Source organism: Bemisia tabaci, chromosome 10 (assembly GCF_918797505.1).
Source record: "Bemisia tabaci chromosome 10, PGI_BMITA_v3".
Classification (NCBI taxonomy): Eukaryota; Metazoa; Arthropoda; class Insecta; order Hemiptera; family Aleyrodidae; genus Bemisia; species Bemisia tabaci.
The window spans coordinates 24,179,960-24,192,631 of NC_092802.1; the positions used below are offsets into that span (position 1 = coordinate 24,179,960).

At 39.9% G+C, this 12,672-nt stretch overlaps 1 protein-coding gene across 1 annotated transcript; it reads right to left on the reverse strand.

The window, feature by feature from the left end:
* Positions 1 to 478: 478 nt before the first annotated feature.
* LOC109042336 (arylsulfatase B) lies at positions 479 to 12,662 on the reverse strand. Its single transcript, XM_019059016.2, has 9 exons — positions 12,362 to 12,662; positions 11,560 to 11,719; positions 6,939 to 7,009; positions 6,394 to 6,543; positions 4,981 to 5,242; positions 3,905 to 4,071; positions 3,023 to 3,158; positions 2,507 to 2,665; positions 479 to 1,610 (listed from the first exon to the last, which is right to left on the reverse strand). Exons 1-9 carry the CDS (start codon positions 12,479 to 12,481, stop codon positions 1,159 to 1,161), a joined length of 1,677 nt encoding a protein of 558 aa, XP_018914561.2. The 5' UTR covers positions 12,482 to 12,662; the 3' UTR covers positions 479 to 1,158.
* Between the last annotated feature and the right edge of the window lie 10 nt (positions 12,663 to 12,672).

Sequence of the window (12,672 nt, forward strand, 5' to 3'; positions counted from 1 at the left end):
AGTCGTGTGAGATATTCCACGAACCAAAAGCCTTCACACTTGATGCCGGGAATAACGACAAACTGAGATGTTTAAATTCCAGGAAAAAACTTTTACTACAAACACTTCACAATTCCATGGTTGTTGGAACAGGATATCAAAATTTTAAATGTGCAGAATACGCATATCAAAAGAAAAAAAACGTTTTTAAGTTAAACCATGAAGTTGACTTCCCCTTACATAGGTGTCTTTAACTGAATCTTCTAAAACCATAACTGAAGAACGCGAATTTCAAGTAGTGGGAGAAACTCCAACAAGGAAAAGTATGATAATAATGGAGTTGTTCATGTTGAGTATTTCACTACAAAGTTTTTTATTAAGTGGACGTCTACGCTGAACCCGTCGCAAAAAAAGAATTAAATTGATTCATGAGTTTGTGTTATCTTTTGTGAAGAGATCAAAAGCTTAAGTTTATGACCGTAGAGACTAGGAGGAAGAATCCGGACACATCTTGACATTTATTTGTTTTACATAATATTTGAGAGTGTCTGAAGAACACGGTGTTAGCATAAAGCGCTCAATAATGTTGTAAATGAAGTAATTTGCAAAAAAAGTACAATATAGTTGAGGCGTTGGGTGCAGAAAGGGCGTATCTTGGTTGTGATATTTTAGAATCTCTACTGCTAGTTGCTGTAGTTTGTATTATAGAGACTGAATCATTTGGTGAATTTTCTGAAAAATTTCGCTTACAGCATTGTAAAATCATGAGGAAAATTTAGTAAAAGTTCTAAGAAATTCCATGCATTTGCTTTAAGTATAAGTAGTACATGAAACGCGAACAAAGATCTTCAGACACCGCAACTAAGAAATGCCCTCTCTGCACCCAGCACTTCCATTTCGGGTAGAGCACACGATGGCCTATGGGTATGTTGCACATAAGAGATACATCCGAGTGAATGAGCATAATTATAGTACAATTTCACAAAAATTACGATAGATACGTAAAAGGCCCGAGCACGAACGAGCACACCCCATCTTGCATAGTTCTGTTTGACAGAATTACGTCCAATTGTCCATAAGGAATTGTTGAATCCCCGAAAGTAAGAAATTCCACCTGTCGCCAAGAGGCCACTGGAGGGTCTCTGGCTCTGGTTTGTTTCAAGCCAAAAGTGGATCATCTCAGTCCAACCATGGAGCCCAATAACCATCCCAGTTTTTCGGATGTGCAGCCGGGTCAAACTCAGCCTCTTGCGATTCGACCAACTGCGCGGCATAGCCCTCCAAGAGTTCTTCCAGTGCATCAACAACCGATGGATGTTGATCGGCCACGTTGTGGAACTCGCAGGGATCCTGTTGGATGTTGAAGAGACACGGCGCTTCGTTGCACCGATCCGAAGGGACCAGAGGATCGGTGCCGTTGGAGGCGGCTATTCTCTCCGCGCACGATGACGTCATTTCTAAGCTGGCTCGGCGCTCTGCGTACTCCTCCCGAAGATCGCTTTGGAGTCGATCCCGGCTGAGGATTTTGGACACTTGACTGTTTGTGACGAGTTTCATTGAATATTCCTCACCGTTTCGTCCTGTCTCGCCGTAATAGAGCTGCGTGAAATTCACGAGGTGGTTGATATTTACTGGAAATTAAGCAAATCTAAATGTTATTGATTTATACCAGGAGAATAAACCTCGTGACTCCTATGTGGCCCACTGAATTATTGAAACTGATGGATAAAGCAATAGACAAAGGAGGAGAGCATAGGGAGTATGGAGCGATCTTAATGGTTGACATAATTGGTTCTCCTAGACTAAGGAAGGAAATGATGGACTAACTGTCGGGTCTTTATTGGATTGCCGTTAGTTAGTCCATTACCTACCTCCTATGTCCATTACCTACCTCCTATGTCCATTGCCACCACCTGCTTCCACCAATAGGATCCCTCCAAATCCCTTTTGTCGTCTTTGTCTATAGCTTTGTCTATCAGTTTCAATAATCGGCCCGCTGGAGCGCCTCACGCTCTCGAAGAACCGCTTCTGGACCATCTAAATATAGCGGCCTCATCTAGGGACTATCTCCTGTCAATAGCCGCAAAAATCACGAAAACTGACACAGTAGATTTTCAGAACGTACTGGGACAAAAAATGAACGTATACGTTGTTTAAATGAACGCATTTCTGCCAAACGGAACTATGTGCATTAAGACATTGAGACTGGCATTGACATTGAGTGCACTGAGATCCATGAGAATATATGCTTAACAGGGCTCACGTCATAATGCACATGGTTCCGTTTGGCAAAAATACATCCAAATTGGAGAATGTTATGACGACCAAAAATTATTGACAGATTGACCGATTATCGAATATTTCTAAAGAGTGTTGTAAAACCATCCTTAATATAGAGAGAATTTAACTTTAAGTACTCGTTTAGAACTCAAGAGTAATGAGATGATTTTATTACCTCATAATGAATAAGACAATGTATTTTTATGCTATGCACAAACGTCACAACGTCTATATAATATGAGATTACCTTTGACTAGTTTCCATTCATCCACAATGATAGCCCAGTCACCTAATTTCTCGTTGATGTTGACGAGAAGGTGATTTCTCGGGACATCGGTTCTCTCATCTACCAAGTTATACCACTGATTTACTCCATCTAAACCTTTTAACGTGGCAACATCTCCTCCTGAAGGTGATTGATAATTAAATTAGTAAAGCATAAAGTGAAAATTGATATCTGTGATCATTTAGAATACTTTTGCAATAATGAACACATTTCTCACTCTTTATAGAAACAACTATTCATATGAGCTATTATAGGTGATTTTATGATTGAGCCAGCTGTAGAAGTTCCATATTGCAAAATTGTTCTGCTTAAGATGAACGATATCAACAAAAGAGTAAGCATAGCAATAGCTTAAGTTTACCACAGAAAAAATGATGTTTGTAAATTGCTATTAAAAGATTTTCTATTGGAATTTCAGGTAAAAGTAGAACCGGAGAACTACCTTGCTGCATCTTAGATGTCTGGCTTGTATCCTACCTGCTGCTGAGTAGAGAGTTGGGAACCAGTCCGATATGTGCATGTAGTTGGCAGAAGTTCGGCCGTTGCGCCTGAAAAGACGACTCCAAGCGACGGCCACTCCCCTCACACCGCCTTCAAATGGAGACAGTTTCAGCTGAAATCATATTTGAAAGCTTCAAACGCGATACTATTTCAAGTTTTGCAAAAGAGCTCTTTCTGCAATTCTTTTGATGCTCATCATAAAAAGTTCAGCCTTTTACTTAAAACCTCTGATAAAAATTATAAAAGGTAGTAATTTTCAACGCTGTCCATTCGTCCAGTGTCCTTAAAATCAGCCATAAAATCCACAGGAGGGGACTAAAAGAGTTATTAGCAAGCAAAAATTAAGGCTTGTGGATTTTAAGTTTACAGAATTCTACGGCAATTGATTCACCGCAGCTTTTAATAAAAAAAACAATCGATTCGAGCTTTATTTTGCCGTGCTAACGAAGAAAACCGTATGAACCTTCAGGCGTTGCCAAATTTCCTTTCAGTAGATCATGAATTTTCGGGAAAATTTGTAAATGTTTTTCCTCCAATTTTTCAGATAATTTTTTTCGCAATTAATTGGATGCTCCTAAAGTTCCTGAATATCTTATGGACAAATATTCATAACTTTCCTCGAAAATAACTATTTTCTGAGAGGAAATTTGGCAACTCTCGAGGTTACCCAATGAAACAGCAGGTCAAATATCTTGGTAAAAATACAATTAAAACCATTATTCATGTGTTGGATAATTTTTGATGTCAGTATCGTAAGATAAATCTTGGAAAAATCATTATCAAGGTGGGAAAAAGGAGGGCACCCTTGTTAAAAAACACCGATGCTATGACTAAAATCCAGAAATTCAACGGACTTACTCCTCGAAGAGGCCAATTTGATCCAGTGTTCTGATGTTCCCGCGTCGGCGCAGCGCTCATACCACCATTATCAGAGATGAATATGATGATGCTATTCTCCAACATATTCTGCGTGTCTAAAGCTTCGACAACTGCACCGACGGAATCATCAAGAGCCTCGATCACGCCTAATTTAAAAACAATCAAAATTTAGAAAAAAAACAAGGTAAATAATCTGCAACAAAAATATGGGTGTGCACTCAAGCGACTTATACCCAATAAACTACCTACTGACCAAGTAAAATATATCCAAATTGACTTCCACAAGTAATCTTTTAAGCCTTTTGTGACTTCTTAAAATCTGGAGCCACTTTTAGATGCCCACACGTTTCTCGAATGTGATTCAGATTAAGTTATTGTCAAATCATAAAATTGTCGACACTGAAGACTGTAAAGGAAGCGAAACTTTAAGTAAATGTAAAAAAAAGTCTGATATATCCATCTATAGTCTGGTAGTTCTATTAGAAAGCGCAAATGTCTTGTTGAATTGATATGCTAATATATCTAGTAAAAGTCCCCAAAATTGCAGCAATTCGTGATGGGGTTCGATGAGAACAAGGTTCTTGTGATGATAAGAAACCAAAATGACACACCTAAATACCAGCTTTAAGAAATAGCTGTAACTCGCAAACTACTTTCTAAATCCTAAATTTTAACTCTTTGGAAGTATTCCAGAATTTAAAAATGAAAAACAGGTAAACTGAGAATAAAACTTGATAAATTTTTAGGTTTTGCCGTTTTTAACCTTAGTCATAATTCATTTCAGGCGGCTTTACAAATCAAATTTTATCCTAAAGCGTCAATTAGAAGGGCCCCAACAAAACAATTGCTTCCTCCCCACAGTTTGAAGTTGATCTTTGTGAGGGAAAATTTCCGACAAAGAATTCTTGAGCTTTCTTGGAATTTTTTGAAGTTTCGCCGCCCCAATTCAGCAAATTTTCTCTCTCCAAGCAACTTTTTCCCTCTAAAATCACTAAGAATTTATATTTACATCATATAACGGGCCCATTAAAAAACATGTCAAGTTCATTCTTTACCTGCATACAATTGCCTCAGAGGATCCGAGATGAAACTGTATTTTTTAGCATTTTCAGTCTCATTTCGCACTTCCAAAACACCAGCATCGCCTGCATGACCGGCCAAATGTGAGATGTAGAGAAACAACGGAGCTGCAGATTTGCTATGATTTCTTATGATATCTGTAGCCTCCCTCGTGTAGACGTCGGTCAAGTATTTGCCCTCCACTTCATGTTTACTTCGCTTTGTATCGCGGTAACAGTCGAACCCAGGAATCATCATCTGAAAAAAATGAGATATTAGTGCTTGAAAATACCCCAAATAAACTGATAGTCTACTAGTATACTACAGTACCTAGTTTAACGATTTACCCGCGGGTTCTACATGACTTTAAACATTAAAATTGTGGGACAACAACGCAGAGTAGAACAAGCCAAGGGCGAAGTTGGACATGAAGTTTGCAACTGTAACTGGAAAATTTTGATGTTTAATTCGCCTGAAGGACCAGTCAATGAAGTGCAATGAGGGATATTTTATGGTGGGAAAGTTAACAGGTGGCAAGAAAATCTCCACGATCCTTCGAGGATTGCAGACTCGCATTGTACACTGGTTGGAGATTGTGACCACCGCAACGCGTGAGGTGGTAGGTCAGACATCGAGAAATTACAACGATTAAAGCTTGCACCCTGCTGTGCGTGCAATGCGTCAAGTATAAAGTATTCTTACAATCTTGTGAGCGCTAATATGCTTCTCACGCCAACTGACCAACTGCAATGCGAGAAGTATTCATGCAGGCTTGTAGGCGCTATGCGTGTCGCACCGACCGCACCGTTTCGCGCAATGCGTGAAGTATTCATGTAGTCGTGCAGGCGCTGATACACGTATAACACCGGCGGCTGCACTGTGTTTTGCGCGATGATTCGAACTCGCGTTAGAATAATCGCGGCACCGAATAATGGGGTTTGAAAGGCGCATGCTGTGTTTGGATGCCGTATAAGCATATTCCAACGTTGCCTCGTTTCTCCTGATAAAATATTTTTTCCGAAAAAAGTAAGGAAAGTTCTCAATGTTTACTTTTTTAGATTGAATGGACCATTCAACAAGGTACGAATTTGAGCACCTTGATACATGGTTCTTCATCAGAGTTTCACGTAGAACACGATTTGCGCAAAGAACTCTGCTGAAATCAAAGTCCTAACTAAGAAATTGACGTTTTTATTTTAAATTGGTCACGGGAAATTTGAATTGCCCGGTCACAAAAAAACAATATCCTACGCGAGTCAAATCGTGCACTAAAACGGTTTTAGTAGACTACTCAATCGAGCATTGTTTCTGTCGTACCGTGTGTTGTTCAAAATGTGCACAGCTTTCTATACCTTGTCTGATGGTTCATTTTTTAATTCATGGATGTTGTTTTTGCGTTAAATACTTACATTGCAAATAGCGTTCTTGTAGCCAACAAAAGCATTATAGTACCCAAAATGAGAATGGAATCCGCGTCGTGTTGGGGTCATGGCGGTTTTATAGTAGCCCAAGTGCCATTTTCCAACCATACGAGTCACGTAACCAAGTTCTTGCAAGCGCTGGGGAAAAAGTAAGAAAAATGGTTCGGGCATAAGAACAATAATACCATGAAATAAAAATATAAACGAAGAAATTTTATGAAGATCAATGTTATGTAACTGTGAAATTGACTTAAATTGCAGCATCTATTTTGAAGCAAAATCTGAAAAGCGTACCTTTTTAATGCGGTAGCAAGACAAGAAAATGCAGTATTTAAAGTTGACAAATAAATACAAATTATCTTAGGAGCGTCTCTCGTGATTGAAATCAAACAAAGACAAAATTCTTGGATGGTGAAACTCATCTTAACTGCTTTTCAATTATTTGTTGTATGGAGTTCAATAAGTACGAAAATACAATAAAAGGGGAAACTATATTCTTAAAATACTTCACACTACTTCGTTGATGTAATCACCTCAGATAATAATACTTCATTCAACGGTATGCCCTCTGCTGCTCCTGCCATGAGCGGAAGACCTTGTAAACCTGAAAATTCATAATTATGTCAATTGTATCTGGAACCATAAAAGTTACATCGACCTAGCCGATTGCGGCCATGATTCGTAAATTTTAATTATTACGAAAATAAGATGAAACTATCAAAAACTTACAATTAATCTCTGAACATTTCACGGGTTTACTGACAAAAACCACTTTAGCTAATTAGAGCTCGCTAACAATGCTCGCAATATTAGGCTCGAGATTATGCTTATTGAATGCTTATTGAAAACAGCTGGAATAAAAATGAAGTTTATATTAAGGAATATACGATTTCAAAGTCCTGTCCTTTGTCTTCAGTCATTCTGTTTTGCTTTTTGTTTTGCTTGGGTTTTTTACTTTTCCTCCGCGTATTTAAACTCCTGTTAAGATGTAGTCAGGTTTTGCTCTCTTTGATATGTTCTTTCTGTACTTCAATTTGTATTCCAGTCGGACAGATTTATCAAAATCAGCCTAACACTATGAGCCGTTGCCTAATTTCTTGTCAAACTTTATTTTTTAAACTGAAAACTACCGGGAACATTATAGTTTGAAATTTTATGAATTATTGATTATCATAGATAAATTCACAGAAAGTTTCGATGCGTGGTTTATTTCGATTTTTGTTCACAAGAAATAACATATCGACGGTGAAACTACCAAACCACGTATCTCGTTTGCGGTGTTTAAAAATCTACGCTCACATTTTATTTTCTTGAAGTAGACCAAATCAATATCATTCCTTGAAATTTTCACAGAATTTTTTCCGCACGAAGAGGAAAAATCACAGAAATTTTCAAGACTGGACGTTAAGTAGTTTTTCATTTAAAAAATAAAGTATGACAGGAAGTCTGCGACGTCGCAAACCGAGATACGTGGTTTGGTAGTTTCACCGTCGATATGAGACAATCAGGCAACGTTAAATTCAGTTGTTAAGTTGATTATGGTTACGTCTATTCTATAGTAGGACTCTCAGTTCGCGTAATTTGTAAATATGTACATACATACATACATAAAGTCGCGATTATAGCGCCGCCTCGCGCTCTGCGACGCCCAATCGCCATTGCCCCCTATCCTCCCAGAGATCATCAGGCAATTGGCACCCTCTGATCTCCTCCTCCACCCCTTGTCGCCAACCTTTCACAGGACGCCCACGCCGTCGCCTTCCGGGAGGAACCCAATCGAAGACCTGCTTGGGCAACCGATCATCTGCCATCCTTCGCACATGTCCATACCAGACCAACTGCTTGGACCTGATATCGTGCACGATGTCCTTTTCCACACCCATTATCTCGCGTACCCTTTCATTGCGGATACGCTCTCTTCTCGATATCCCAGCAGACCTTCGCCAAAAGTCCATCTCGGTTGCCCTAAGCATGTCTTCAGTTCTTTTCTTAAGTTGCCAGACCTCACTCCCGTAAGTTACGATACTCTTCACGATGACGTTGTAAATTTTCCTTTTGGTCTCCTTGGAGATACTCTGGTCCCAGAGAACCCCATTTAGCATCGCGATAGCTTTCCTGCCTTGCACATTCCGATCTTTAATGGCCCGATCCAAATTTCCGTCCTTAGTTAACCAAACTCCGAGATATTTATACTCTTCACAGTCCAGGATCTTCCGGCCATCCTCCAGTTCAATGCTTTGCTGATCACCACCGATAACCAACTTCTCCGTCTTAACCACATTTACTTCCATTCCCCACTTTCGGTATACTTCCACTAGCTTCCGCGTCATGTAATTCGCATCTTCTTCGTCCTGAGCTATTACCACCTGATCATCAGCAAAGCAAAGAGTATAAAGGGTGCCATCTTCACGTAGCGGGACGCCCATTCCCGAACAGCATCTTTTCCATTCCTTTAAAACTTCTTCCAGGTACACTTTAAATAAGGTTGGCGACAAACAACACCCTTGTTTCAGTCCTTTAGTAATTAAAAACCCCAACGATAACTCCCCATGCGATTTAACCCTAGAGAAAGCCCCACCATAAAATTCCTTAATAGCACTAATTAGTCCCCCACTAAAACCCCTTTTGTTCAAGGCTTCCCAAAGTTTCATCAATGGCACACTATCGTAAGCTTTCTGGAGATCCACAAACACTAAATGTAATTCCTGGCCAACTCCCTTCTTTTTCTCTATGACGTGGATGATGGTAAATAAGTGATCAATCGTTGACCGACCGGCTCTGAAACCTGCTTGCTCTTCCGCTTCCTGTTCTTTCCACTCCTCTTCAATTTTTGCTTTCAAGATTTTTCCATACACTTTGCTCAGGGTACCTGCAACCGACAGTCCTCTATAATTATCACACTCATCTTTTCTACCCTTCTTCTTGTATATAGGTGACACCCAAGACTCTTTCCATTCTGTCGGTACCTTTCCACCGTCCAAGCAATCTTGCATCAGGTATCTCAACCGTTGAAACAGCTTGCAGGTTCCACACTTGATCAACTCAGCAGGGATATTTCCCGGACCTGGAGCTTTATCGTTCTTCAGCTCTCGTACGGCCTTTACCACGTCCTCCATATGGATCTCCAAGTTATGATTATCGTTAGTATACTCCAAGCTTACGCCTCCATCTTGAAATTCAGGTCGCCTTTCTGTCAGTAAATTTTTAAAATACCCCTCCAGTTTATCAATGGATATCGGAGATATTAAGTCACGCTTCATGTCCCTTCGCAGCCCTTTCAGCAACTTCCAGCTCTCAGTGCTTTTCCTTCCTCCTATGTACGTGTCTATTTTGTTACAGCTCCTCTCCCAAGATTCGTTCTTTTTCTTGGTTATGAGCCTTCGTACCTGCGTCTGAGCTTTTTTATACGCCTCTTTGTCTTCTGTTTTTTCTGAGGAAAGGAACTGATGATATTTTTTCCGTTTCTCCTGAATCTCCTTCTCAATTTCTTCGTCCCACCAGTAAGGTTTTTCGCTAACTTTCCTATCATCAGCGACACCAAGAGCTTCCATTGCTGCCGAGTGAATGCAATCCTTCAGGAACTGATACTGCTGTTCGGTATCACCGTCCCTTGATTCGCCCAACTTCTCATCCAAGCGCTTTCCATATAAAGCCCTTACACTTGGATGCTGCAAGCTGTCAATGTTATAGTTTACAAGCTTGACACGATCTTTTTGTTGGTGAACTTCTTCCTGTGCTTGCCTGGTCTCCTGGCTCCCTTTCACTGGGAAAGCTATTTTCGCCCCGAGGAAATAATGATCACTGCCGCAGGAAAGACCTCTCCACACTCTAACTTGCTGAATCTTCATTCCCGTGTCTTGTCTGACAACCACATAATCAATGATTGATTTCAATCCGCGAGTAGACTGAACCCAAGTAAATTTATGGATATCCTTGTGTTGGTAGAACCCATTGAGCACCTTCATGTCCCTTTGCTCACATACGTCAATGATACGGGCTCCGTTATCATTTAGTGCCGCCTCTCCGAAAGGGCCGACGATCTTACTTTTAATTTGACGTCCTATTCTACCATTGAGATCTCCCAACACAATGATTTCCCTCCTGGATCCAATCTTACCAATTTCCTCGTTCAATTCTTCGAAAAATTGGTCCTTCACTGCGACAGTGGAATCATCGTTGACTCCATACACTCCCAAAATGGTGATTTTATGGCCAAACACTGTCATATTCATCTTTATCATTCGGGGGTTAACAGCTTCCCATGTAGTGATGCACTTCCGTAGGCTCTTGCGAATAAGAATTGCAACACCCTGTTGAGCTCGCTGATCTTTTTCCACGCCACTATAAAACAAATCGTATTCCTTCACACTTACAGAGCCTTGTCCTTTCTTCTTCGTTTCTGTTAATACCGTGACATCAAATCCGCGACTCCCTATCTCCGATACCACTTCCGTCATTTTCGTAGAAATTCCTTGTACGTTCCATGTTCCAAAAACCATCATCCGTTTACGTAATTTTTTCCGATAAATCCGTTTATTTCCATTTGTACCGAGGCAATTGTTATTGGGTCTTTTAACAGTATTCCTTTTTCCGAGTATCGGGGAGTTAGCCCGATGACTCAACCCCCAACCTGGAGGACCGGGGTTTGATTTCGGAGTTTCCTCTCCTAGACAGGTTGCTTCCACTACAGCTGAGAGCCCTGTCTGCCCTTCCAATGGGTGGTTCATACGCCTTGAAGCCGGTGACCATCTCCACTACCCCATGAGGCAGGGGTTACCAGCTGGGGTCCGCAGGATTGCTAAACCTGTGACATCAGTCCCCCATACGGGAATGAAATATGTAAATATGTAAATATGTAAAAACATAAAAATATTATACTACCTCAGAACTGCTCTGTCCTGCTAAGGAATAACGCAGAATGAAAATTCGAGAGTTGCCAAATTTCCCTTGATAAAACATGCATTTTTGACAATATTCATGCATATATTCCCTTGAAATTTTTAGATATTTTAGATTAAATTGCGTACAAACTTGTCTAAAACTTCTGGAAAATAATATTCGCAATTTTCCCAGTAAAATAAAATTTATCAAAGGAAACTTGACAACGTCTGAAGGCTCATACGACGTTCCTCCTTAGCGCGGCAGTGCTCTTACCCATTCGAATTGGATATTTTCCAGTCAGCAGCGCCGTTCTCGACGGTGAGCAACACGGTAGAGTATAGTGTCGATCAAAAACGATGCCATTGTAGGCAAGTGCATCGATGTTGGGTGTTGGAATTTGGTTTGAACCTCGGAAGCCTACGTCGTTCCACCCCTAGGAGTGAAAAGAAATAATTACATCCTTAAAAATTTCGGCTGTTTATTGTTCGCAGGTCATTTTCATAAATTTCGGAACGATATCCATTGTTGCCAGATAGTGCTGACAAATCAGCAAATTTTCCCATTTGAAATATCCAAATTTTATCGTACAATCAATTAACTTTGGTATTGACCACGGAGCGGAGTTGACTCCAGTAGGAGTAGCTTGTACCCTCATAGGGAAAGAATGAACAACTAGAAAATTTGAAGGTTAGATTTGATCAGGTCATGTAGCTCTTAGGGCCCGAAAATGCAGCCGATCTATAAACTCAAATTATCCAGTGGTACTAATTCAAATTCCGAGAGTAGGTACACTGATCAAGAATTATAAAAGAACGTATAAAATTCTGATTTCTCATACATTTATTCTTAGTTTCAAACTCTTAATCCTTAAAAACGTCTTTTTACAATGCACTGTCGGCCCCATTAATTAAGTTTTCAAATGCATAGGATGGCAGCGGTACTTTACGAGTGATTTTTGTTTTTCACGTTGTCGATGTCGACCTTCTGGGCCCCAGGGGCGACATAAATCGAAATAAAATCAATTCCCGAAATATTTTCAAATGATTTAATTTGTATGCACTTTGTTTCGACTTACCACATCGTCTGCAATTATTAATATTATGTGAGGCTGCGCTCGTTTTCCGAATGTTGTGCCAAAAAACAAAAAACACTCTCCGAGCAAAAACACCGTTTTGATCAAATTATTGCAAAACATATTTAAGAGAATCTGCGCTATGATTAGGAAAATAACACCATTCAACCTATCAAGAAGAAATCTGAATTGAATTGGTCACTTCACTAGTGTAGGCTTGTTTACTCACAAATATTAAAATGAATGTAAGTCAATATGACATCAATCAGTGCATTTCACTGTGAGATAGCGAATAGTGCTCGAATACTATCTTA

What these genes read in the sequence shown, in the direction of transcription:
- LOC109042336 (XM_019059016.2), bottom strand. Translation starts at nt 12,481, where the DNA reads ATGTTTTGCAATAATTTGATCAAAACGGTGTTTTTGCTCGGAGAGTGT. An exon ending in ATGAAGTATTATTATCTGAG is followed by an intron (nt 6,544 to 6,938) that starts GTGATTACATCA and finishes CTTTTTCCCCAG; the next exon opens with CGCTTGCAAGAACTTGGTTA. An exon ending in TGAATGGAAACTAGTCAAAG is followed by an intron (nt 1,611 to 2,506) that starts GTAATCTCATAT and finishes CTTAATTTCCAG; the next exon opens with TAAATATCAACCACCTCGTG.